Raw genomic sequence first — 25223 nt, 5'->3', positions numbered from 1 at the left:
GTGATGACAATTTTAATTAATTCACTTACAAATGCTGAACTGAGCCAAATAATTTTAGTTCCAGTGGCTGAACGAACATCAAATTACACAGCCATTTTAAGTTCCCAATTCTAATAAAGCACTAAAAAAGATAACTTATTATTACTGGAATGGCCATAAGGGCATGATACTTCCCTGAGAAAATGATGATTAATCGTTTAAATATAGTCATTTAATATTGAGAGGATTTTCCTCATGGCACTCAGTGACAATAAGTGGAGTATGGGTAGTATGCTAAGAGTTATTTTTGGGTTTAGGTGGTCCAAATAAAAGGTATTGATTGAGTAAATATTGCTCTTTCAATCATACTGGTTAGTATCCAGTAGGTCAAGATGTTAGAACGGCCTATTTGGTTATAATGGACTGACTAAATATCTCAAGTACCCTTTATGAGAATGTAGCCATAGGTTGCAAAGAATGTCAAGGTATGTGGCTCACTGTTTGGCATGCTACGTGAGACCTAGCAAAACATATATGGACTACATCTCCTCGAAGATGGCTCATGACAATCCCTGAAATTAATACATTTATACTGAATGTAATTAAATGCATTTATTTCTGATGATTGCTGAATAATTATATTACCTTTATGATTGGTAATGAGTAAGTAACAAGGATTAATGGTCTCATTTAGCATAAATTGGTTAATATATTTTGTTTGAAACAAGTAATATTGTCAGTGATTTTTGTATTAGCAACATTTATGAGTTATGTGATTGATGTTTCATGAATTTCCTGAACAACCAAACATCTGAACGCAGGATTCAACAAAGGCTACCTACTGTAGCATAAAAGATTATCAGTAAATTCATCCCACCTCCGTTCTGGAGAGTTACAATCTTATTTAACACCAGAGACCGGCTAGCAAAGCAATAAAATGTGAAGATCTCCAGCAAGTGTTTCATAGGAAGTAAAAGGATGCAGTATATCAGAAAAATGCAGAGTGTGATTAAATAAGATCACAAATATGACAAGGAGAGAAACATCAGGAGGGTAACCGGGAGGAGAAAAATAACCAAGGACACAAAACCAAATTCCAGGTAGGGAATGTACCGTAGCAAGGCAAACAAATGCAACCCATGTTTCCAGGTTGTAAGCAACAAAATGAGTCATGCTGTCTCGGGCCCTGTCGACTTCCTATTGTGCTGTAAAGGGTGTTCCTTCATGCTACAAGTGCTGAATGTTTTTGAATACATTTTTCTTTCTTTTTATTAAGGTGCACCTAATCCCACCTAGATAAACTGAAGCATGGATCAAGAACATGCAAGTGATGATCCATTAAATGTGCCCAGCAGGATTCACAATCCAAGGCCTCGTTGCCAGAGAAATGTTGAATGAGGAGCAGATATGCTCTGGGTCCTGATACGGGTTTTCCAGGACCGCAATTAGCACAGTGCAGGCTAAGACAGACAGCTTACGGCTATTGGCTTGAGGTCCACTCTGAAGGGAGCATATGGTTGTCTGAGAAAACATCAGCCCAGCTGTGTGAAGAGTCGAGAGTAGAAGAGAAGGCTGGGAAACAGTGAATACAAGAATTTGTTTGGAAGAATGTAACTGACTAGCACAGCAGGGGCTTGAAGTCAGAAGGAGAGTTGAAGGGTGACTGCCATAAGCTTGCTGACTGAAGCCTCACTAATGTCCTAGGAGCATATAGGGCAGCATATGTGAGCTTCTGAAAACGAAAAAGAGCGAAACTACAAAGTATGAAGAACAGCTTGGGGCACGTCTGTGAGGTTCGGCTGACACGTAGAAATATAATCAAAGCATGGGGTTCGTTTTTTGAGGCATCTGCTACTTAATGTCCACCAGAATCAAATCCTAAATTACTGACCTCCTCCACTAATCTTTATCATGTGCCAGAAGCACACCCAGGTCATCGTGCCAAACCATGAACTGGCATTCAAACCTCTCCCTAGATGCTAGTGAATAGAGATAAATTGCATTAGTCATTATTTTAGTAGGTAAAGAGACTTGATGGACTGAAGATTATTAATCCTCAATACACTTAAATTAATCTTAAAAAGATCACTTTTTTGTACCCTATTTCCATTTTTCACAAGACTCAAAACAAACATTTCAGGGCAGCATCCATTTGGAGTGTACCAACAAGACACAACTATTTATTGAGCAATTGAAATTAAAAACACATATTCCAAAAGAACAAGTTAATTACCTTCGGTAACGCTTTTTCTGGTAGATACATCTGCCTGTGGATTCCTCACCTTGTGAATATCCCCTTGCGTCAGCAACTTTCGGAAATTCTTTTTGTAGATTCGCGCCGACGTGGACGACGTCACAGAGGCACAGCATCATGCGCGACTCCGCTGAGGTCACCGACACCATAATAGGCCCACGCCGGCGTGATGACATCAGTTCCGCCCTTTTTTCCGTGCCTTCGAGGCACACGGACGGACCGATGACAGCAGATATATACACAGTATACACAGTACACAAATGTCAAGATAACACAGTGTGAAGCCAATGCAGGAAAACAAAGTGTAATAAACATTTCCTTTGACAATTAAAATATATACATTACAGTAATTCAGGTATAGAAGAGAGGACAACGGGGAGGCGGGTGGGTCAGTGAGGAATCCACAGGCAGATATTGTATCTACCAGAAAAAGAGTTACCGAAGGTAAGTAACTTGTTCTTCTGATAGATACATCTGCCAGTGGATTCCTCACCTTGTGAATAGAGTCCCACAGCAGTCTCCACTCCCAGAGGAGGGTGTCCACTCTCCTATACCAAAAAGTCCTGGAGGACAGAGCGCGCAAAGTGGCCGTCCCTCCTCACCTTGGAATCTAAACAGTAATGCTTCGCGAAAGTGTGGAGGGAGGCCCAAGTAGCCGCTCTACAAATATCCTCAACAGGTACACCCCCTAGACAAAGCAGATGTAGAAGACTGTGCTCTAGTAGAGTGAGCTCTTATACCCTCTGGAGGTTCCTTATCCGCCAGGGCGTAGTAGATCTTAATGCAGAGGATAATCCATCTCGAGAGCGTGCGCTTGTGCACCGCTTTCCCCTTCTTGCAGCCAGCAAATCCAACAAACAGCTGGTCATCCAACCTGAACTCTCTTGCCCTGTCCAGGTAAAATCTCACCGCCCTCTTAGTGTCCAAGCGGTGAAGTCTTTCCTCCTCCTTGGAAGGGTGAGGGGAGGATAGAAGGAAGGGAGGGTAACAGACTGCCCCAGATGGAAAGGAGTAACCACCTTAGCCAGCAAAGCAGCCCTGGTCCTGAGAACCATTCTTTCAGCATGAATGGACAAAAATGAGGGCTTGGAACTAAGAGCTTGAAGCTCACTTACTCTCCTTGCAGAGGTAATTGCCACTAGAAAAACAGTCTTAAAAGACAAAAGTCTCAAGGGACACTTGTGTGAAGGTTCAAAAGGCGAACCCATCAAGAATGTAAGAACAAGGTTCAAGTCCCATTGAGGCACAATAAAAGGAGTAGGAGGAAATGTATTGGTAATGCCCTTAATGAATCGTAATACAATAGGAGATTTAAACAAAGAGGGCTGGTCCAGCAAACAAAGGAAAGCCGATAAGGCCGACAAATAACCTTTGATAGTTGCCACCGCAAAACCCTGATGGGCCAAGGAAAGTGCAAATTGAAGTATATTGGACAAACGAGCCCTTAAAAGGTCAATGGACTTCTCGCCACACCAAGCAACAAATTTAGACCATCTATAAGAATAAATGGACTTGGTGGAGTCACGCCTGGCCGATAAGATGACATCCACCACATCGTGTGGGAGAGAAAAGGAAATCAGGTTGCACTGCTCAATCTCCAGGCATGAAGGTGTAAGGTCTGGAGGTGGGGGTGTAGAACCTCCATCTGGGAGGAGATCTGCCCTGTGAGGGAGACTGAGCAGAGGGCACGAGGAGAGGTGGAGAATATCTGTGTACAACACCCTTCTTAGCCAATCCGGGGCGATCAATATAACTTGGGCCTGGTCTTGACATATCTTCCCCAGAACCCGAGGAATCAAGAGTATGGGAGGAAACGCGTAGAGGAGTTGTGAGTCCCAACTCAACTGAAACGCGTCCCCCAAGGCTCCCTGCATCGGAAACTGGAGACTGCAGAATATCGGTGAGTGAGCATTCTCGTAAGTGGTGAACAGGTCCACCTGAGGAATCACCAAAACAATAAGTGGGGGGCGTACAGCCTTAAGTTATTTGATATTTTGTATATTTCTTAAAGTGTTCCTTAAAGTTAGTTGATGGTTAGGTGCTCCACCACGTGGCGTGTCCGTCCTAACAAGTCAAGCATATATATCCCATTCAGTGCGACCATAAGCCTATGGTAGCATCCCTGTATTGTGGGCACACCTCAGGTTCTTGTGAAACAAGACTCCACATAAGTTGATGCAAACGGTTTATTCACTGATCATCATTCTTCTTCATGATAGTTTTCAATTTCATATCATTATCAGTCTTCGGCATTCATAACTCCTTCATATTAGAAAATGCAAGTTTGCACCATAGGCTTACCACCTGAGGAGTCCCCCACGTCCGAAAGACGTAACGAACTACCTCTGGATGGAGCCTCCACTCGTTGTCGGCGGAGAACTGCCGACTGAGACTGTCTGCACGTACGTTCAGAACTCTGGCCAGATGATTTGCCATCAGACAAATCTGATGGTCCTGAACCCAGGACCAGAGACGCAGAGCCTCCCTCCTGAGACACTGCGACCCTACTCCTCCCTGCTTGTTGACATACCACATCGCGGTCGTGTTGTCCGTCAGGACTTGAACTGACTGACCGCGAAGGGAAGGGAGGAAGGCCTTGAGTGCTAAACGTATGGTCTGCAACTCTAGAAGGTTGATGTGAAGCAACCTTTCCTCTGGAGACCAAAGACCTTTGACCTCCAGATCCCCCAGATGATCACCCCACCCTAGAGTGGATGCATCCGTTATCACTGTGGCCACCGATGGAGGTAGTTGAATAGGCTTTCCTTGTGACAGATTGCCTTCCACGCTCCACCAAGACAGATCCGCTGCAGTTTCTCCAGAGATCCTCACTGACTCCCTGAGATCTCCGCTGTGCTGGTACCACTGCCTGTGGAGACACCACTGGAGTGCCCTCATGTGCTAGCGTGCATGGCTGACCAACAGAATGCAAGAAGCCATCAGACCGAGCAGATGAAGGACCTTCAGGACTGGAATGACCGCTCCATTGTAAAATAAAGGAATCATTTCCTGTATGTCGCGAATCCTTTGAGGAGGAGGGAATGCACGACACACAGTAGTGTCCAGTACCGCACCTATGAACAGGTTGCGCTGGGAGGGCACCAGGTGAGATTTGGGTACATTTATCGAAAAACCCAACCTGTGCAACAACTGAGTTGTCTCTTGCAGATGATGGAGCATTATCTCTGGAGATTCTGCTTTGATCAGCCAATCGTCCAGATACGAGAATACCGGTATCCCCGATCTCCTGAGATGTGCAGCCACCACAGCCATCACCTTGGTGAAGACTCGAGGCGCAGTAGTAAGACCAAACAGAAGGACCGCAACCTGGTAGTGTTGCGATCCAACCGTGAAACGGAGATACTTCCTCTACGACTTCAGGATGGGAAATATTAAAATACACATCCTGTAAGTCGATCGACACCATCCAGTCTTCTTCCAGCAGCGCTTGAAGAACCTGCGCAAGGGTGAGCATCTTGAACTTCTCCTGCTTCAGGTAAAGATTCAAGATCCTGAGATCCAGGATTGGATGAAGTCTGCCATCCTTCTTGGGGATCAGAAAATACCGTGAGTAGCATCCCTGACCCCTCTCCTGCTCCGGAACCACCTCTATCGCACCCTTTCTGAACAGTGCCAGGACTTCTTCCTGCAGGAGTAGCAAGTGGTCCTCCGAACAATAACCCTGGCAAGATTCATGACTCCTCTTCTTATGCTTCTTCCTCGAAGACCTCAAAGCATGCACCGAAGACGACTCCGTCGAACGAGACCTCGAACGTCGATTTCATGACCTCGAACTCTTTTTATCCTTTTTGTTTTTCAACTTCGCTACGAGGAGTTTAGTCTCCCTCTCCCGGAGTGCCTTCAGAGTCATCTTTTTACAAGAAGGACAATCTTCGACGTCATGATTGGAGCTCAAGCACCAAACCCAGCACTCGTGTGGATCAGTGATAGACATCATCTTGGCACATTCTCTGCACGCTTTAAATCCAGTCTTCTTCGTAGACAGCACGACAGAAGACAAAGAAAACACCAGTAGAAACACAAAGTAACAAATTTATTATACAGCTACAGACGATCCCTTGAAAACCGTTAGCGTTGACGAAGCGGAAAAAAGGGTACAGATGTCATCACGCCGGCTTGGCCGATTATGGTGTCGGTGACGTCAGTGGAGTCGCGCGCGACGCCGTGCCTCTGATGTCGCCCACGTCGGCGCGAAGCTACAAAAAGAATTTCCGAATGTTGCTGATGCAAGGGGATATTCACAAGGTGAGGAATCCACTGGCAGATGTATCTATCAGAACTGCAGTTAACCGAACTTAACACCAATGTTATGAATATGTTACAAGAAACAACTCAGCAAACACATACAATTATTACACGTGTAATCAATCATGGATAACACATTTTTTTTAAAAATAGGTCACATTCTTTATACAGCTTCCAGGTGTTACGTTACAAAGATTTCCTTTGCAATTCCATGGAGGCTTTAAACTACACATTTTTTGTTTTTTAGTGAAAGAGCAGATTTGTAGCATCCCACTAAACCTGCCTTGGTGTTGCTTGCACATAATTTGGTCACTTAACATTAACGTTTCCTAGAATACAATGTCGAATGAACACACTGAGAATGCTGCCAATGCCCTCACCCTACGCAAAAACCTCATTGGTTTCCTATAGGCACCCAGACAATGCTTACAATTGCAAGCATCATGCACAAAATCATTTATGTCAAGGCCTTGTGCTTATTGAAGATCACTTGCTATTTATTCTGCAGGTGATTGTGCCATAATAAGTTAACCCTGATTAAGCCAAATCCTGGCTCTTAAACACAGTTCTCCGTTCTATAAACTGGAGGACGTATATGGGCATCTGGGTAATAAGGTGGGCAAGCTCCTTTACTGGCTGGCCTAGAGGGAAGCTGATGTTAGAATTATCCCCTCATCCAAAATGCACAAGTTCACATATTTGCTGGAGACTGGGGCAGTATTGCCAACTGCTACGGAGAGCTGTACCACAAACAAATCCCTTGTGACAAGAACTGCTCCTGCAATCACAAATGTCTTAATTGTATGGTCACTCTCTCAAGTGGAGCATGGGAAGTTGAACTTTCAGCTCTTTCATGAGGAAATTCAGGCGGCCATAACTGACAAGCCTTAAGTTAAGATCCTTGGTCGCTATCGCTTCGCAGTGGAGCTTTCTATTTATATAAAAACAATTCTAGTGCCACACTTACTGTAGCTCTTTGAAGAGATCAGGTGGTCCGCATTCCTTCCAGATGATCACGGGTGTGATGATTAGCACTATTCTAAAGCCTAACACGCCACCAGATAAGTACACATTATACCAGGCCATATCTTTACTTAACGTGGAGATCAAAATCCTAGCTAAAATTCTGGCCTTCTGGTAAGTCACAGTGATACCACCATTAGTACATGAAAACTGGAATTGCTTTAAACCAGGTAGGAGCACTAGGGATTAATTATGCCATATCTAGGTGGAAAAGCCAGAGTGACTAACCTATATGGTCCTGTGGCTTTGCTGTTAACTATGAGAAGGCTTGGGATACGGTTTCCTTGTCCCAGTGCTCAGGAAAATGAATATTGGCCCTCTGTTCCTTGCCTAAGTCACAGGTCCTTTAGATACTCCGAATGTATAATGCATAATTTAAAGTAAATGAGGTGCTATCATTCCCATTCCTTCTTGAACAAGGCACCCACAAGGATTGACCACCCACTCCTCTTTGCCCTTGCCATTGAGCCCCCTGGCCAAATGGATTAGGACAGACTAAAGAATTTCCTTGAACAAACGGAGCAGAGGAGAGGGTGTCCTTACACACAGATATCATATGTCTTTTTATTCAGCGCCCTCAAACCTCACTGCTGCAGGGGACTCAAATGTTACAGGAGTACGAAGACGCCGTGGGGCTGACAGCAAATTGGAGCAAGTCCACTTACATGCAAGTACAAGGCACTTCGCCACTGTAACTCAATCTCACGCACCTATAAATAGCTGATGACCATTTTCAATACCTGGGCATGACCATAACCTGAGACCAAAAGTTAGCCTCGGACCTTAATATTTCTACCATAAAGTGGCACACCCGGAAAGAACTTGAAGCATGGTCTTCATTAACCATTTCTATGATGGGTTGGGTGACGCTTTATAAAATAACGCTACCCCCACACTTCCCATATGTATTGCAGAACAATCCTTTAATTCTCTGCCTACCTTTTTCAATCCTTAGTCACAAAATAATTGTTGGCAGGCAAATTACCTAGAGTGCCCCACCAAAAAAGTGCCCTCACACCACATGTGAAGAGGGCCTGCATATACCCAACCTCAGGCTCTACTACTGGGAAGCAAACTAGTATTGATTGGTGACTGGCTGTTTGAGACAGAAAATTCTGCCTAGTGGCTATGGCTGGACACCCTTGAAAAACTAGTAGCTCTATGCATGCCAAAGTTGATTAAAGAGCCACCGGGTCGAAATGATATTTCTAGACTGTACAGATCCCTGCTCCTTAAATCACCAAACTCAAGCGCAGTTTGGGAGTGGGATGTGGGAGAAGTAGACTTAGATGACTGGCAAGAGGTTAAGATGGCTGCCTGCGGAGCTGGCCACCCACTTTAATCTTAGGATCATCCAATGTAACTAATTTCAAAGAACCTACTTTAGTCCGGAACGGGTCTGGAAGACAGGCAGATCATTAAGTCCTACCTGAACATGATGTGGCGAGCTAGGTATTTATGGCAATTTGCACGTCTGATGTTGTTTCTATAGTTACCTGCCACTGATGAACTATTGAATTATACTGCAATGAACTAAATTCAATTAAAAAAAAAAATATATATATATATATATATATATATATATATATATATATATATATATATATATATATATATATATATATATATATATATATATATAATATTGCCTAGATAGGTCAGTCCTGCTCCAAAAAAAGTCATTTTCAACTAAGAACAAGGAATTAACCACCACCAATGCCACGCCTAGACTAATCACAGGTTTCAACACGTCTGATGTTGTTTCTATAGTTACCTGCCACTGATGAACTATTGAATTATACTGCAATGAACTAAATTCAATTAAAAAAAAAAAAAAATATATATATATATATATATATATATATATATATATATATATATATATATATATATATATATATATATATATATATATATATATATATATATATATATATATATATATATATATATATATATATATATATATATATATATATATATATATATATATATATATATATATATAATATTGCCTAGATAGGTCAGTCCTGCTCCAAAAAAAGTCATTTTCAACTAAGAACAAGGAATTAACCACCACCAATGCCACGCCTAGACTAATCACAGGTTTCAACACACATCACAAAAACATCAGAAAAATCCTGTATAGGCATTGGCATCTGATTAAAAATGACACTGTCATAGGACAAAACTGTGCTAAACTACCCCAACTAACATTCAGAAGAGCAACCTCAATGAGTCAGGAATTGGTCGACTATGCGCCATCAGCCCCAACCAAAAAAATCTGGTTACATTCCCAACCGGGTTTCTATAAATGCACCAAGTGCAAAGCATGCCAACATGGGGTAAACACGAAAACCGTCAAGTTCCCCTTCAGAAAGTCCCCATTCAGAATCAGACAGCACTACACATGCAAAACAGATTTTGCAGTGTACGTCATCAAGTGCTCCTGCAATTTGATATACGTAGGGAGTACCATTCATCCAGCTCATGTGAGGATTCTGCAACACCTCCGAGCAATAACCAACGATGATCCCGCGTACCCTGTGGCCCGCCATATCAATGCATACCACAGTGGCAAGACAGAAAATCGAACGTACTTTGTACTAGACAGTGTAGCACCAAACCCCAGGGGAGGGAACAGACAGCTGAAATTAAGACGGCTCGAATCTAAATACATTATCGAGCTCAACAGCAAGATCCCTAATGGGCTGAACGCTGATGAAGCACTCAGTGTACATCTCTAACCTGGAAACCCATTAATTATAACGTAACCCTCTCTTCACCGTCTTATAAAGTCTCCCATTTCTGCAGATAAACATCTAGTTTCACCATCTAGGATGAATCCTTTTTAAACCACCACACGGTGCACTTTTAATTGATTGAATGGTTTAATTTAATCTATTTTCACAGGATCCTAAGTCCATTGGAAAAGTAAAGCGCCTCCAACTTTACCCGATTTGCTAGGCAAACCTTATTTCCTAAACAAACCAGAGAGATAGCATAGACCCAATACAACCCCCCACCTGTTTTCTCATAACCACATCTATATAATTTGATGCAGGGCCTTTAGAATAGTTATATGGAGGATAACATGGACATGAGCCAATTAAGCCCACTTGGGCTGGACTCCGTCAATTCTTTACGCCTAAATTTTATTTAAACTCTTATTTAAATTGCTTGTAATTTTCTTTCCTTTAACACTGCGGGGAACCAATGTAAACCCCAGCGCAGTATGCACAACCCGCCCTTGCATCCTCGCACTTGCGATTAAACTTTACAAATATACATAACTAACTCGGAAATCAGTGCCTTCCCTGACTCCCAAGCCTGTGTCTGGGACCGCGCAAATAAACAATTCCTCTGACGGCTTCTTTCGTGCGATTATTTATGCACATCGTGCGGCCCCATGCCCTTGACTTAACCCCTTTTAGGAATAGGTGACCCTACCTTGATTCAGGCTCATCCCAGAGACACACCATACCGGCAGGCTGTGGAGCATAGGCACACGAGGTTACAGAGTGAGGGCATGCTAGACTCTTTTAAATATACCGCGTTAGGAACTCTTTCATTTCTCAGCTGACACGTGTGAGAACACAGACTATGCTTTCATGACCTTTTGGTTTGTTTTAACAGCGCAAAAAGCTTTGTTGTATGTTTTAATCAATTGTCACACTTTGACTAGAATAACTACATGTAAAGACGGATTTACAAATTATTTACAACATTTAATTTCTATGTTTTTTATGCTGTGTCATGATGACTTGAAAATATAGAGGCGCTTTTAACTCTTCTATGTCCACGATCACATGTTATTTTTGTCACATGGTTATTTCACTAATTAATCAATGTGCACTAGTATAAAAACAGCTAGCAAGCAAGGTGTCAAACAGATGTAGTGAGCAAGGCGGTTCCATCCGCCGAAACGCGTCTGATCGCTGTTATTGGTGAATAAAGAAACCTTTGATTACATCCACGGAGTCGGTGCCTGTTCTTCTTGAATGCTGAAAGCCAGGATTTGGAGAATATATATATATATACACACACACACTCTAAAGCATATATTCATAGCCTTCGGTGTTGACGATTCACATGTTATGAATACTTCTGCCATCTAGTGTTGGGCTCGGACTCTACAATTTGTTTTTTTCAAGGAAGTTTCATGATCAGCGTTGTGTGTGGTTTCTTCTAACCCTTGAGATATTGCACATTTTCAACAGATCCTTTGTTAGATAACGTTTTTTCCCCTTGCCACATATGGAGTGAGCATATAGTCTTGCTAAGTTGGCATTTGTTGTTGAATATGCTGTATTTTCGTGTATTCTTCACACCATCTAATACCTGCCAGGGAGGTGGGTGGGTGAATGTGAATCTGCAGCCCAACACCCTATGAATAAATGCTTACAGGATAACATACTCCATTCGTAGCATGTGTTGGCTGCAGATACACATGCTAAGTATAGATTGTAAAGCAGTACCCCTCTTGCAGGGCCTTAAGGCATGAGATAGTACGCTTGTTTGAAATAATGTCTGAAGCACTGTTGTCCAACTAGAGCTTTGTCTTGCTTGAACATCCACACAATGTTTTGTAAATGTATGTGGGTTCATCCATGTTGCTGCTTTGCAAATGTAACTAAGGGATATTTCTCAAAAAATGCCATGGTTGCAAATTTTTTCCTTGTTGAAGGAGCCCTTGGCATAGTTGTCAATGTTCGTTTTGCTTTAGTATAACAGATTTGGGAATGTATCCCGGGGGTGTGGGTTGGTGTGTCGTCCTCACCTCTACCCTTGTATGTCATCTCTTATTGGAATCGTGAATGTATTCCTTGGCGTATTAATTTGGTTTCGGAAATGCCAAGGGGAGAAAACAAAACTGTGGGAGGGAAACTCAGTGTAGGGGAGGAATGGGAGCAGTCGGATTATGCGATGTGGCGATCAGTGATGTGACTGGCTGTGATTCAGCCTTACTGTGCTGTTGCGTGTGTAGGGGGGAGATTGGTGCTCCCCGTTTTGTAGGTATGCCGCAAAGGCTGCTAAATGTAAGCATATTGAGGTATATGCCGGATGTGCCTTTTTTAAGTGCAACAAGTAACAGACTAGTTGTTCTGTTTGTGAAGAAGGGCTGCTGTTTAAGGACATACAGTAGTTGACAAAGTATTTACATTTTGCTGTATAGCAAGCCTTTGTGGTTGGTCTTTAGGCCTCCTTTAGAATAGGCATGAATTCTGGAGGTAGATTCAAGTATCCAAACTATGACCTCAGGAGCCAGATCGCAAGATTGAGCTGCTGCGCATTGGGGTGTCTCACCCTCTCTCTGCTGTGAGTGAGAAGGTTTGGATAGTTGAGTAGTTTCTCGACATGTACCAGAGATAGCTCTAGCAGTACTGGGTACCATGGCTCTCAAGCCCATGTGGGAGCAATCAGTGTTAGGGTCACTGAAGTCGGAGTTTCCTGACCACGTATGGAAAGCGTGGGAGAAGAGGAAAAGCGCAAGCAAATATCCCTGACCAGTTCATCCATAGCGGTACAAAAGGGGGGGGGGGGGGTGGAGACGGGCGGAGCATCTGAACCAATCATAAGTTGGCAGGGTATGCTCAGACGCGAGTCCCTTGCTCACTTTGCCACTGGATTCAAGCAAGCTGGGCTGAAGACGGCTGAAATGCCAGAAACCGGTCCTCGGAAGCTTGTTTCCGGTCCAGGGAAGGCATGGCTTGGCAGTTCGGGCTGGACTGTTCCCATGAGGCACACGGTCAGACTGATTTGCATATGGCCATGTCTGAACTGGGGTGGCAGAGTGGGCTACAGAACGGTGATGGAAAAACCCAGAACTGTTGACTGGGTGTGAGTGTTTGATTGGTTCAGATGCTGCGTCCATCACCCCCCCCCCCCTTTTGTACCGCTTTGTTCGCCATAAGTTGGCAGGGTATGATCAGACGCGAGTCCCTTGCTCACTTTGCCACTGGATTCAAGCAAGCTGGGCTGAAGACGGCTGAAATGCCAGAAACCGGTCCTCGGAAGCTTGTTTCCGGTCCAGGGAAGGCATGGCTTGGCAGTTCGGGCTGGACTGTTCCCATGAGGCACACAGTCAGACTGATTTGCATATGGCCATGTCTGAACTGGGGTGGTAGAGTGGGCTACAGAACGGTGATGGATTAAACCCAGAACTGTTGACTGTGTGTGAATGTTTGATTGGACAGAGCATCTGAACCATCACCACCCCCTTTTGTACCGCTTTGTACGCCATAAGTTGGCAGGGTATGCTCAGACGTCAGTCCTTTGCTCACTTTGCCACTGGATTCAAGCAAGCCGGGCTGAAGACGGCTGAAATGCCAGAAACCGGTCCTCGGAAGCTTGTTTCCGGTCCAGGGAAGGCATGGCTTGGTAGTTCGGGCTGGACTGTTCCCATGAGGCACAGGGTCAGACTGATTTGCATATAGCCATGTCTGAACTGGGGTGGCAGAGTGGGCTAAAGAACGGTGATGGATCAAACCTAGATCTTTTGACTGGGTGTGAGTGTTTGATTGGTTCAGATGCTCCGTCCATCCCCACCCCCTTTTGTACAGCTCAGTTCATCCATAGAGCATTCCCTTTGGATAGTGGGTGTGGATATCTGGATTCGAAGCTTTGGCATTTTGAATTTTCGGTGGTGGTGAACAGATCTATTGCAGGGGTTCCCCACCGGGGGAAGCATTGTTGCAATATTGAAGTGACTATTTCCCCACTCGTGAACTTGCTGCTGTGTCCTGCTAAGCAGGACCACAATGTAGTTCTTCTGCCCTGATATGTATTGTGACAGGAGGAGGATTTTGTGTTTGTCTGGCCATTTCCTGCACACGTCGTGACAGTGGTATGGAATATGTCCACCCATTTCAGGATGTAATACATTGCCTTCTTATTGTCTGTTCAAAGGAGGACACTTTTCACTGTAATGTCTGTTAGGAACACTTTGAGAGCCATGTAGATGGCTAAAAGCTCCAGCATGCTGATGTGCATTGTCTGTTGTGAGGTCCAGTGTCCCTGACCCGTAATGTATGTCATATGAGCACTCCAACTTGTTGGTGATGCATCGGTTGAGTTTGTTACCTGCAGGATTGGATCCATGAAGGCTATTCCCTTTAGTATGTTTGAGGTGTTCCACCACTGTAATGCCTGATGGACCTTGGGTGAAACCAACACTAAATCTTCCATTTTCCTCCCTGCTTGTGACCATTGCAATGCTAAACATTCTTGGAGAGGTCTTGTGAAGTTGTGCATGTGGCACAATCGCTATGCATGATGCCATCATCCCTAGTAGGAGCATCACCGTTTTGACTGGCACGTGATGATGTGGTAGAAAAAGACCAAGCGGTTCTGGATCTTGAGAACCCTTTGGGGACTGGGGTAAGCTGTTCCCGATATTGAACGATTGTACATGAAGTGGGTTGAAATGCGATTTTGTTGCATTGATAGCGAAGCCCAATTGGTGAATTAGGTTTATTGTGTTTTGAGTGTCTAGTAGACATTTGGCTTTGGTTGGACTCTTGCTCAGCCAATGGTCGAGCTAGGGAAAGACATGTATGTTTTCTCTTCATAATTTTGCTGCTAATACAGTTAAGAGTTTTGTGAACACCCTTGGGGCTGCTGTTACCCCAAACTGTAGCCCCTTGAATTGATAAGGACGTCCACTTATCACAAACCGTAGGTATTTGCGGTGCACTGGCTGGATTGGAATGTGAAGTATGCGTCCTTCAGGTATAATGAAGTGGCTCTTTTGTAGTAGTGGCATTACATCTTGCAATGTTACCATAAGGAAGTGTTCGGATAGCATGCATCGACTAAGCAGTAGTGAGCAGTCTTTCTTTGATATGAGGAAATAAAGGGAGTAGACACCTCTGCTGTAATCTTTGAGTGGGACTAGTTCTATGGCCCCTTTTAGTAGCAACATCTTTTCTTCTTTTTTTAGTAGATGTATATTTTGTGGATAAAACAGCTGCCATTTTGGGAGGATATTTGATTGCGGTTGAGTTAGTTCTAGGCAATATTCTTGCCTGACTATTTGTAGTACCCATTGATCTGATTTGGCCACGAGTGGTGGATTTGTTGTAGCCTTCTCCCGACAGGTGTTTTGTGTTCGGAGTGAAGTGTGGGCAAGTCATTTAGTTGGTGGTGTGGAGGTGCTTTTGTTGGGGGTACCTCTACCTCAGCCCCTGTTTTTGTAGCCTCCACAATAGAATCCATGCCATTGCTGGTAATAGTGCTGCAGCTAGTGCGGATATGTATTGTTTTATGTGGTAAAGGCTTTTGATGCCCCTCGCAAAGCAGAAGGGGCTGTTGCTTTTGAGATGATGTTTGTAAGGCACACCCATGGATTTGGCTGTGTCGGTGTCCTTTTTTTTTCTTCTGTGTGTCCACAGGGGGCCCAAAGAGGTTTTCCCCATCGAATGGGACATTTGGAATATGCTGCTGCACCTTGTGTTTGAACCCTGATTTGCGTAGCAACGCAGTGTCTGCTCAGTCTAATTTACATTTTATTGTTGCATTTGATATCTGCCTTTCCTCATTCACCAGGTCTACCCCTCGATGTTTGTGTTCATTTGGGAGATGTTGCATCAGGTCATGCATCTCATCTATGGTAGCCCTTTTGTATAGGGAGGAGGCCACCTGAATGGGCTATCTTTCAGTGGTTTGTGCCCTGCTGCTACTCTTTTGCCTGCTGTATCAATTCTTTTACTCTCTTTGTCTGGAGGAGGTGCCTCTCCAGTAGCTTGTGCTGCAGCTCTTTTCCTGACTTTGGTGACGACAAGGAAATCTGCTGGGGGAGGTCCCTGTATGAAAATAGTGTCAGTTGGAGATGGCCTTTATGTTTTTCAGTGCGAGGAGATAGGACCCTGGATTTGACTGGATCTTTGAAGATGTCTTTGTATATATTGATGACGGATCCAATCATTGGCTTATATTGAATTGTACGCGAAAATATTTACACTAGGAAGTCAGCTGGCTCTTCAGTAGTGTGTATGGGGAGTTTGTGGTACTCCGCAGCTCTTTGGACAACACTGTGGTATGAGGAGGTGTCCCCTGGAGGCAGACCCATATCATAATCATCCCATGTATCAGGGGTATGGCGGGTGTCCTGTATCTTCCCCTCTTGGGGAGAGGGTAAGTGTGTTTGTGGTGTCTAGGGGGGGGGGGGGGCTAAACATAATTAGGCTTGTATGTCTGTGTTCTCGTTCCACTTTTTTTTTTTTTTGGGAGGAAGCTGTGGCAAGGATTGTACTGAACCTGCCTCTTGGCATTTTCTTTACGTTTTTCCTGCATAAATTGTTGCAGCCCTTCAAAGACAATGCCTCAGTCTTCACTTGCTCTTTGTGTCTGAATCTTTGTTTCTTTGGAGCCGGTGGAATGTCCTCAGAAATTGTGTGGCTTTGGAATCCCAGAGATTCGACTTTTCTTCTGGCCAGAAGAGTGTCAATGTTGTAGTTCAGTCCTAGGACTGTTTCAATTCCTATGCACTTGAGCCAGAGCTTTTTTCGGATCCGATGATTTTCTCTGAGTCACAGCCTGCTTAGCATCCTTCGGTGCCGATGTGTCTGCCGGTGCCAACTTGGGACAGTGACTCAGTCGATGCCAAATTGTGCTTAGGTGCCGGCATAATACCTGATCCTTCCCTGTGCTGTGGCCTTGTTGCCCGATTGGGATCGAGAATGTTCTCGTCCCTTCTCGGCTCCAAGGCATGGTCACGGTACCGGCCTGAGCTCGAGGGCTGTGGCGTACCGTGGCTGGGTGGTGGTGGTGAGTGTAAGATCTTCTTTACACAGGAGTCGATAAAATTCACAGAACATGGCGTCGCCGTGGTCCTTGGTACAGATCCAGGGATCAGCCTCGGCCATGTGAGCCCCTTGTCATGCACCAGAGCTTGTTCTTTCCCAGAGGATGAATCAAAGCAACACAGTGGGGACTGGCAATGACCCTCCCACCTCCTACCAGAGCAGCTGCTTTAATTTCCACATTGCTGTCATGCAAGAACTACTCTTCAGCCGCCAGTTCCATGGTGTGTGTCAGGTGTCAATTCCTACCGCTTCAAAGTGTTTTCTTGTTTTTGAACAATGCACAAGCCGCACACTTGTCTTCTTTGTGCTCCGGGATAGGCACAAATTACACACCTCGGTGTGTTAGAGTGAGCAACAGAAAAGGTCCTTTTTTGTCTCCATCAAACAGAGATGGTCATTCTCGATTGGCGTGTATTTTGCGCCGGGTAAGCGGAACCCAGCTCCTAGGATCCGTGGGTGTTGTCTACTGGATCTCCATTTGCGTTCTTTCCCGATCGTAGGCCGCGTGGGGGTCGAATGCTGCAGAGCTCTGATGCAGTCCACATGTGCACGGCAGTCAACAAATGCGACAAATATAGCAATTATATTACTTAATGTACCATATATTAAAGAAAAACTTTGGTTGACAGCCTTTTCCGGTTTTTGCCCAGGGAATTTGGACATCTTTACCTTTCAAATTCCGCCTAATACCAATCATGTTCAGAAAATTTCAAAAATTTGACTCATTAACAACTTTTAGTGTTAATGTACACAAGGCCAGTGTAATCAAAGTTTACCTTCCCAGTACCAAGCAAACATTTTGGCTTCCATCTGCCCTTAAAAAAAGCTATCCAATAACATTTCAAAAATAAAATTAAGTTAATCTACAATAGCTTCCTGTGCCTCGGCACCCACTTCATAGATCTCACAAAACCATCACCAAGGACATGTAAAAGAAGTGAAATTATGAACCTAGTTAACATCTAATGCACCTTACATACATAGTAAAGAAATGTATAACTGGGTGCCCAAATGGGAGAGGACTAGAGTTACATGCCATATACCTGCTGCTAACAGGACACACTTCCTAATGACAATGCTGTAAAGGAGGAATATATGCACAGTTAGATAGATATGCAGGTTCATGGCAGTCATGCCGTAGCTACACAGATTATCCCAGAGCATGGCTTCCCACCATCAGTATGAGAGATGAACATGCAGCAGAAGACTGCCTTGAGGACCATGAATCATACTTGAATAAACCCATTTCCCTCTACACCCGATTATGGATCTTTCAGAATAGTCATGGAGGAGAGGAGACCTGAGAGATCATTCTGCTACTGGCACCCACTTCCCACAGTCCTTAAAGGAAATGTATTACAGTAAACTGAAATTAGGAGGTGTTACCAGAACATAGACCACTGCTTGCTAGTTCTTATCCAACACCTATCAGTGGGAACTTGAAATTAGTAGCAGAAGCCCATGCATGAACTATCTAACAAACCACAATCAATGGGAAGGGAGGCAATGAAAAGGACCCCATTCCTGTGCCTACCACCCACTTCATACACTTTCTTGTAAAATAACACTTAAGAGAGGAAGAGAGCCCAAATCCCATCCTACTGCCACATACCTGGTCTCTTGGTTACTCGTACTGCTGTGCTGTTGAGATTTTGTGGAGTCTGTGGAATTGGATTCGGAGTAGTTAACTGATGAAGGGGAGGATGATGAAGATGATGAGGACGATGAGCTAAGGCCTGGGTATCGACTGTGGCTTGGTTTGATTTTTGTGGTTGCAATGCCATTGCTACAGTTGGGACTGTCAACGCCTGAAAAACAAAATGTGAAAAAGATTTATTCAAAACAAAAGTCACTTTAAGACGAGGTTCATTCTACATTACAGGAAAATGGCAGTCTTTGCTGTGAGAGCATATTCCATAATTCATTGAAAGACGAGTTCTTGATTTACAAGAGATCTGAAACACCTGCTTCATAAATCATTATAAAGGATATATCCATTATAAAATGTATTGTGGAAACGATCAAGGAGGTAAATCAAAAACAAAACCGTAGTTCTGGAACTATTTTGCCTACGGGTGACCTCTCAAAACTAAAGGATTGTGTAGCAAAGAAATGTTATCCACCCATAAGACCCAGGGATAATAATAAAAGATCTTTTGCAGATTTTAATTAAGTCTGGTTCCTTTCCTGCTATCTACTGAAGCAGTGTACCCAGTGCCTGGTGGAGGTTAATTAAACTATGATGGAACACTCATTCTTTAATCCTCTCTACTGTTTCCATGGCCTCACAAAATCTTTCAATAATGCAGGAAGCTGGTACTGATATTAACTTATTCAGAGCACATCCAAACACATGGCATTAGAATTTAAGGCTCTTTTCTCTGGCAGTGAGGTTGGAGGACATAATAAATGCAGTCGACTGGTCCTCCAATTCCACCTTTAAGATGTTTTACTTTAAACCGATGGTGGACCTAGCCTCTCTGGTGATCAGTAATTCCTTGAGATATCAGAACTGATTAATGACTTTAACCTTGACATCATGTTTCTCACTAAAACCTGTCTTAATGATTCCTCAATGTTCTGCTCTTTCCACTACGTCCAATTTACTCCACTCCATTCTGTTGTGAGACTAAGAAGACAGATATTGTCGAGGTCTAGCGTTCATTTACAGAAACTCACTAAGCCTGAAGCTCCTTCCCCTGAACCGCTATCAATCCTTCCAGGGTATGTCTCTGGAAGTCAAACTGCACACGGCTACCGACCTCACAGGGAATGTTATTTATGACCCCATGGCAAAATTAAAACACCTTTGTTGAAGAATGTATGGAGTCCTTTACTTGTCAATTAACGAACTCCAACAGGATTATCTTGCTTGGTGACTTCAATCTTTGTTGGGGTACCGAGGGCAACAAACAGACGCCTACTCCTTTCGTAGCGACCATGACCTCCAACAACACTGCTAAAAACCCACCCACTGCAAGGGCTCCACTCTTGATCGGATGATTTCCGGAGCTCCACACCTAACAATCATTGATCCTATCCTGGTAGACCGGTCTGACCACCACCTTATCCTCTTCATTGTGTTCTTTACCTGCATTAAAACCCCAGGTCAACCAAAGAAGGGAAATATCTGGTTTAGAGACCCAAGTAGATTTAGGATAAAAGCCATTGCAAACATTGTTCACCCAAATCTCGCCTCAGTAGTTTCTCAACTTGACATCTATGAGGCCACTGACAAATGTAATACCTGCATGGAATCCTAGATAGAGAAATGTACACCTCTCAAGAGCAAGTGCATCAGACCCAAACCGTCTAACATGGTTCTCAAAAAACCTATAGGAAGAAAGGAAGACTTTCAGAAAACTTGTGAAAGAATGGAGACAACCATCCTCACCTCTGAGTCAAGCTAGACTGAGCTCTGCGAGAGACAACTAAATGAAGACATCTTTAGAGTCGAGTCATCACATATCGGATCCCTCCAGGACACTTCAAAGAAGAGACCTTTTTGAAGCAATCAAAAGGCTAAGAACCGTTCCTCCAATACCCCACCCAAGTCCTCCGAGGACTCATGCAACGACATTGTGGAGTTTTTTTACAAACATCTCCCTGCCGGCCACCTATAACAATAAAGCTGAGGAGAAGTTATATAGCAAAGTGCAATGTCCCTGGTCCTCTTTCAGCCCAGTTACAGAGACCACCATATCCAAGCTGAAACCCACAAAATACCCTTGTGACGACATTGCTGGCTCCATCAGTAAACCCTTCTCCAAACAGTTACTCTACTTTTGCTCCACCCTGGTCAACTGCTCCCTTGAACAGGGTGCATCCCAGTCTCCGCGGGAGCAGGCACAAGTAAGCGCAGTAGGGCGGGGCAGGAAGTTGACCAACGACAGAATGGGTATTATTTATTTCATTAATTATACCTATTCCCTAGCTCCTCACCCCGCCCCCCCCCCGCCGCCTGCCTCACCGCGCATTCCTGTGCTGGCCGCTGCTGCTCAGTATGTCTAAAAAACCAAGAACTATCATTGGACCCCCAAAGGCCTTCACAACTTCTGTCCAGTCTCCACCCTTTCATTCTAAGTTGATTGAAAGCTGAATCGTCTCCCAACTGTATCTCACATCCACGCAAACAAGCTACTTGACATTCTCCAAGCTGACTTCAAACAGGGCTACAAAACTGAGACTGCAATTCTGCCGCTCCTTAACAATGCTCTCCCCATCCTTAACAGTATAAACACATGTCTGACACAGTTCACCACCATGGTCTAATAAACATCAGTAACAATTGAAGGTGTAGCCCTTAACTGGTTCACCTCCTTTCTGACAAACCACTCATGTAGTAAAAATTGGGTGCTCTGCCTCAAAGTCAGTGAATTAGCAGAGAGTGAGGAACCCAGTTATACCCTTGAGGGCTTGGGTAATTCAAATGAAAGGGTAGAGAGGCCTTCAAGGGAAATACTTCATAAGAAAGATCAGTTGTTCGATATGTTTGTGGGATAAAATTAAATACCCAATGTATCAATCATATGGTTCAATGTACACAATCAATTTAGGAAACACATAAAAACATGTAAACGTATAAACAACAAAACACAAAGGTGTATCAAAAGAAGAATTTTATCAAAGATTTCATTAAGTCAGCAGTAAATCAAAAAAGCAGGTAAGGAGATGCTGATATGAAAAGCATAATGGCAGAAAATCAATAATACAGCAAAACCTAAAAAGGACATCTATCTCAAAACAAGAAGTGAGTTAAACACTGTGGAGATAAGATGTGGGTCGACGTTTCGGTCTCTCTACAACAAAATTATCGAGACCATCTTCAGGACTGTTGTCATTAAAACACTGCTGTGAGCTGTGCTGTAATCTAGATTTGAATAAGATACCACAATGTTGGTCTAAAGATAAAATCGGGCGTGGGGCACCGAACGGGGACACAAGAGAAGTTGAGTGCAGTTCAAAAATGCTGGTAGTTCAATTCTGGACGGCAGATCGCCTAAAGAATTAGGTCTCTATAGTATAGAAGATATGGACCAAGGATCCTTTTTAGTATATAAAATCTGTGTCCATCGATTTAAAAATCTTGTGGGCAAGCGCAGTTATCCAAAAGTGATTACTGGGCGATTGGACGTATCGTTTTCCGTTTCTCTTGAAGATGAGAGAGACGAGTCGGAATCAATTCAACCGGGCACACGGGGAAAGCTCGGCTTTCCCCGTGTGCCCGGTTGAATTGATTCCGACTCGTCTCTCTCATCTTCAAGAGAAACGGAAAACGATACGTCCAATCGCCCAGTAATCACTTTTGGATAACTGCGCTTGCCCACAAGATTTTTAAATCGATGGACACAGATTTTATATACTAAAAAGGATCCTTGGTCCATATCTTCTATACTATAGAGACCTAATTCTTTAGGCGATCTGCCGTCCAGAATTGAACTACCAGCATTTTTGAACTGCACTCAACTTCTCTTGTGTCCCCGTTCGGTGCCCCACGCCCGATTTTATCTTTAGACCAACATTGTGGTATCTTATTCAAATCTAGATTACAGCACAGCTCACAGCAGTGTTTTAATGACAACAGTCCTGAAGATGGTCTCGATAATTTTGTTGTAGAGAGACCGAAACGTCGACCCACATCTTATCTCCACAGTGTTTAACTCACTTCTTGTTTTGAGATAGATGTCCTTTTTAGGTTTTGCTGTATTATTGATTTTCTGCCATTATGCTTTTCATATCAGCATCTCCTTACCTGCTTTTTTGATTTACTGCTGACTTAATGAAATCTTTGATAAAATTCTTCTTTTGATACACCTTTGTGTTTTGTTGTTTATACGTTTACATGTTTTTATGTGTTTCCTAAATTGATTGTGTACATTGAACCATATGATTGATACATTGGGTATTTAATTTTATCCCACAAACATATCGAACAACTGATCTTTCTTATGAAGTATTTCCCTTGAAGGCCTCTCTACCCTTTCAAAGTCAGTGAGCCTACAACAATGGAACCCCCAACCCCTAGGCTTGCTCCTCTCTGTAAACGTATTAATCTCTATTTTGAGCCTCTCTGTGTGACCTTTGGAGATCCTCTTTCACTTGAGCGCTGACAATACCCAAATCTACTTGAAGGTCACATCACCCTCCTATCAAACAGCCTGATAAGAATTCAATCATGGATGTCAAATCACCATCTTAAACTAAACCCTGAGAAAACAGAATTCCTTTTTATATATCCAATGAAAGCCACTCCATCTGTGCAAGACTGGATGAGTGGTCTTGAGTGCCAACGTTCCATCGTTCAGCATGTCAAGTCACTTAACTTCACCCTCAACCGCCATCTTTAGCTCCAGAGCCCTACTGCAACAATGGCAGTGAATGGCAGGATAATGATTTTGAAGGCGGCCCAGAAACAACTAGGGTCTGATGCCAGGGAAGCTAGAAATAATGCCAATGCTCATGGAGCCGCAGTAGTCAAACCGGAGAATCAGAACAAACAAAAAAATCCTTGCTGGGTGGTATGCCTGATAATATGAAAGTAAGACTGAGTCACAAGGAGAAAGCAGGGGGCAGTTATTAACAGCAAGTCTCATAGCTGCAAAGTGAGACAGTTGAGCTGATTGAAGCAATAAGTCAGAGGAAAGAATTTGATGACACTTTGTGATCCGACTCATTTGGAGGAGAAAATATAGTTGCTTGAGAATAGAGTGAGGGTCCACATCCTCTGAGTTCTTAGTGTGCTCTATGCGGGCAAGAGAGAAAATGTGGGAAACTCTGGGAGACTGACTGCAGGATGAAGTAGTAGGATCCAATGCAGGCATGCATATCAGAGTAGCAAGGCACCCAAGAAGAGGGCTGCCTGGTGTGGGACAGCTTGATGGCATAATAGTCTCAGATCTCAGAATGGGACAGGCAGGTCAGTTATCAGATCTTTGCAAAGTAATGGTCCAGAGGAGAGGAGCTTCTGAAGGTGGGGAAAGACTTGTTTGCCAAAGGACTAGAGGCATCCCTCAGGTTCTCGAAATCTTGAGGGAAAGCAGAAAAACTTTTTCCTTTTTGCAACCAGAGACAGTACATTACTTTCTTAGATCTATTTCTGAGGTTTGAGTAGTTTCAATTGTCTGAAACATAGTTTCTACCCCTTTAACCTGTGCTTTCAGTTTTCATGATGCTTGGCTCTACGGACGACTGCTCCTGTCCGAAGCTATGTGAATGTGTTACATAATCAGTTAATCAAATACTGGGGTTGAAGTGACTTTGAGGTTTAAAAAAAATGTATTATTGCAAGTTTTAAACAATATACAGACAGTATACGGTGTCAAATGGCTACCCGATCGCAGAGACTAGAGATCAGTCATCACTGGGAGATAAACAACAATAATGGTATATAACCATTACACAGGGCAGTGATTTACAGTTAAAACTTCTTTCCCTCAGCCTTGTTGGCATAAAACAAACTCCTATGGCCTAACTGAGGATTACAAATATATTACAAGAAAGCTATTGGACTTTTGTTTTATAGGATTGGTATGAGCAGAGAATGGCTCTATTTGAGAGGATACAGCATTTGCTTGGGTTGATATACTGGGCATGATGTTTCAATTAATTATTTACAATAAAACTATTTGGATTTGAAGAAAAGCAAAAACATCTCCCTACTTCCAAGGCGTATTGGATGCCACTTATCAAACTAAAGAGCTTTTAAAATAGTCTTAGAATTTAAAGTCATAGACTACGTCACAGACTCTTCAATGCAGGACACCTAGCTAAAAAAGCACAACCTCGTGAAACCCCCTTATTAGCAAAAGTGGTATGTAGCAATATCCCACTAGCAATCGAGCTGAATTAATTCCACAAGAATACACAACCAAATTTCTGGTCATTCAATCCACCCT

The 25223-nt window shown here is 43.4% G+C and overlaps 1 protein-coding gene across 1 annotated transcript in view; it reads right to left on the bottom strand.

The window, feature by feature from the left end:
• Window positions 1–25223, bottom strand: part of RANBP10 (RAN binding protein 10) — a 652739-nt gene that overhangs the window by 144646 nt on the left and 482870 nt on the right. Inside the window, exon 10 of the mRNA XM_086945263.1 lies at window positions 18941–19136. Within this exon, the coding sequence (XP_086801389.1) occupies window positions 18941–19136 (196 nt within the window). The remainder of the gene's footprint in view (window positions 1–18940; window positions 19137–25223) is intronic.

This window comes from Lissotriton vulgaris, chromosome 12 (assembly GCF_964263255.1).
Source record: "Lissotriton vulgaris chromosome 12, aLisVul1.2, whole genome shotgun sequence".
NCBI classification, from domain to species: Eukaryota; Metazoa; Chordata; class Amphibia; order Caudata; family Salamandridae; genus Lissotriton; species Lissotriton vulgaris.
This window is presented reverse-complemented; position numbering and strand designations above follow the sequence as displayed.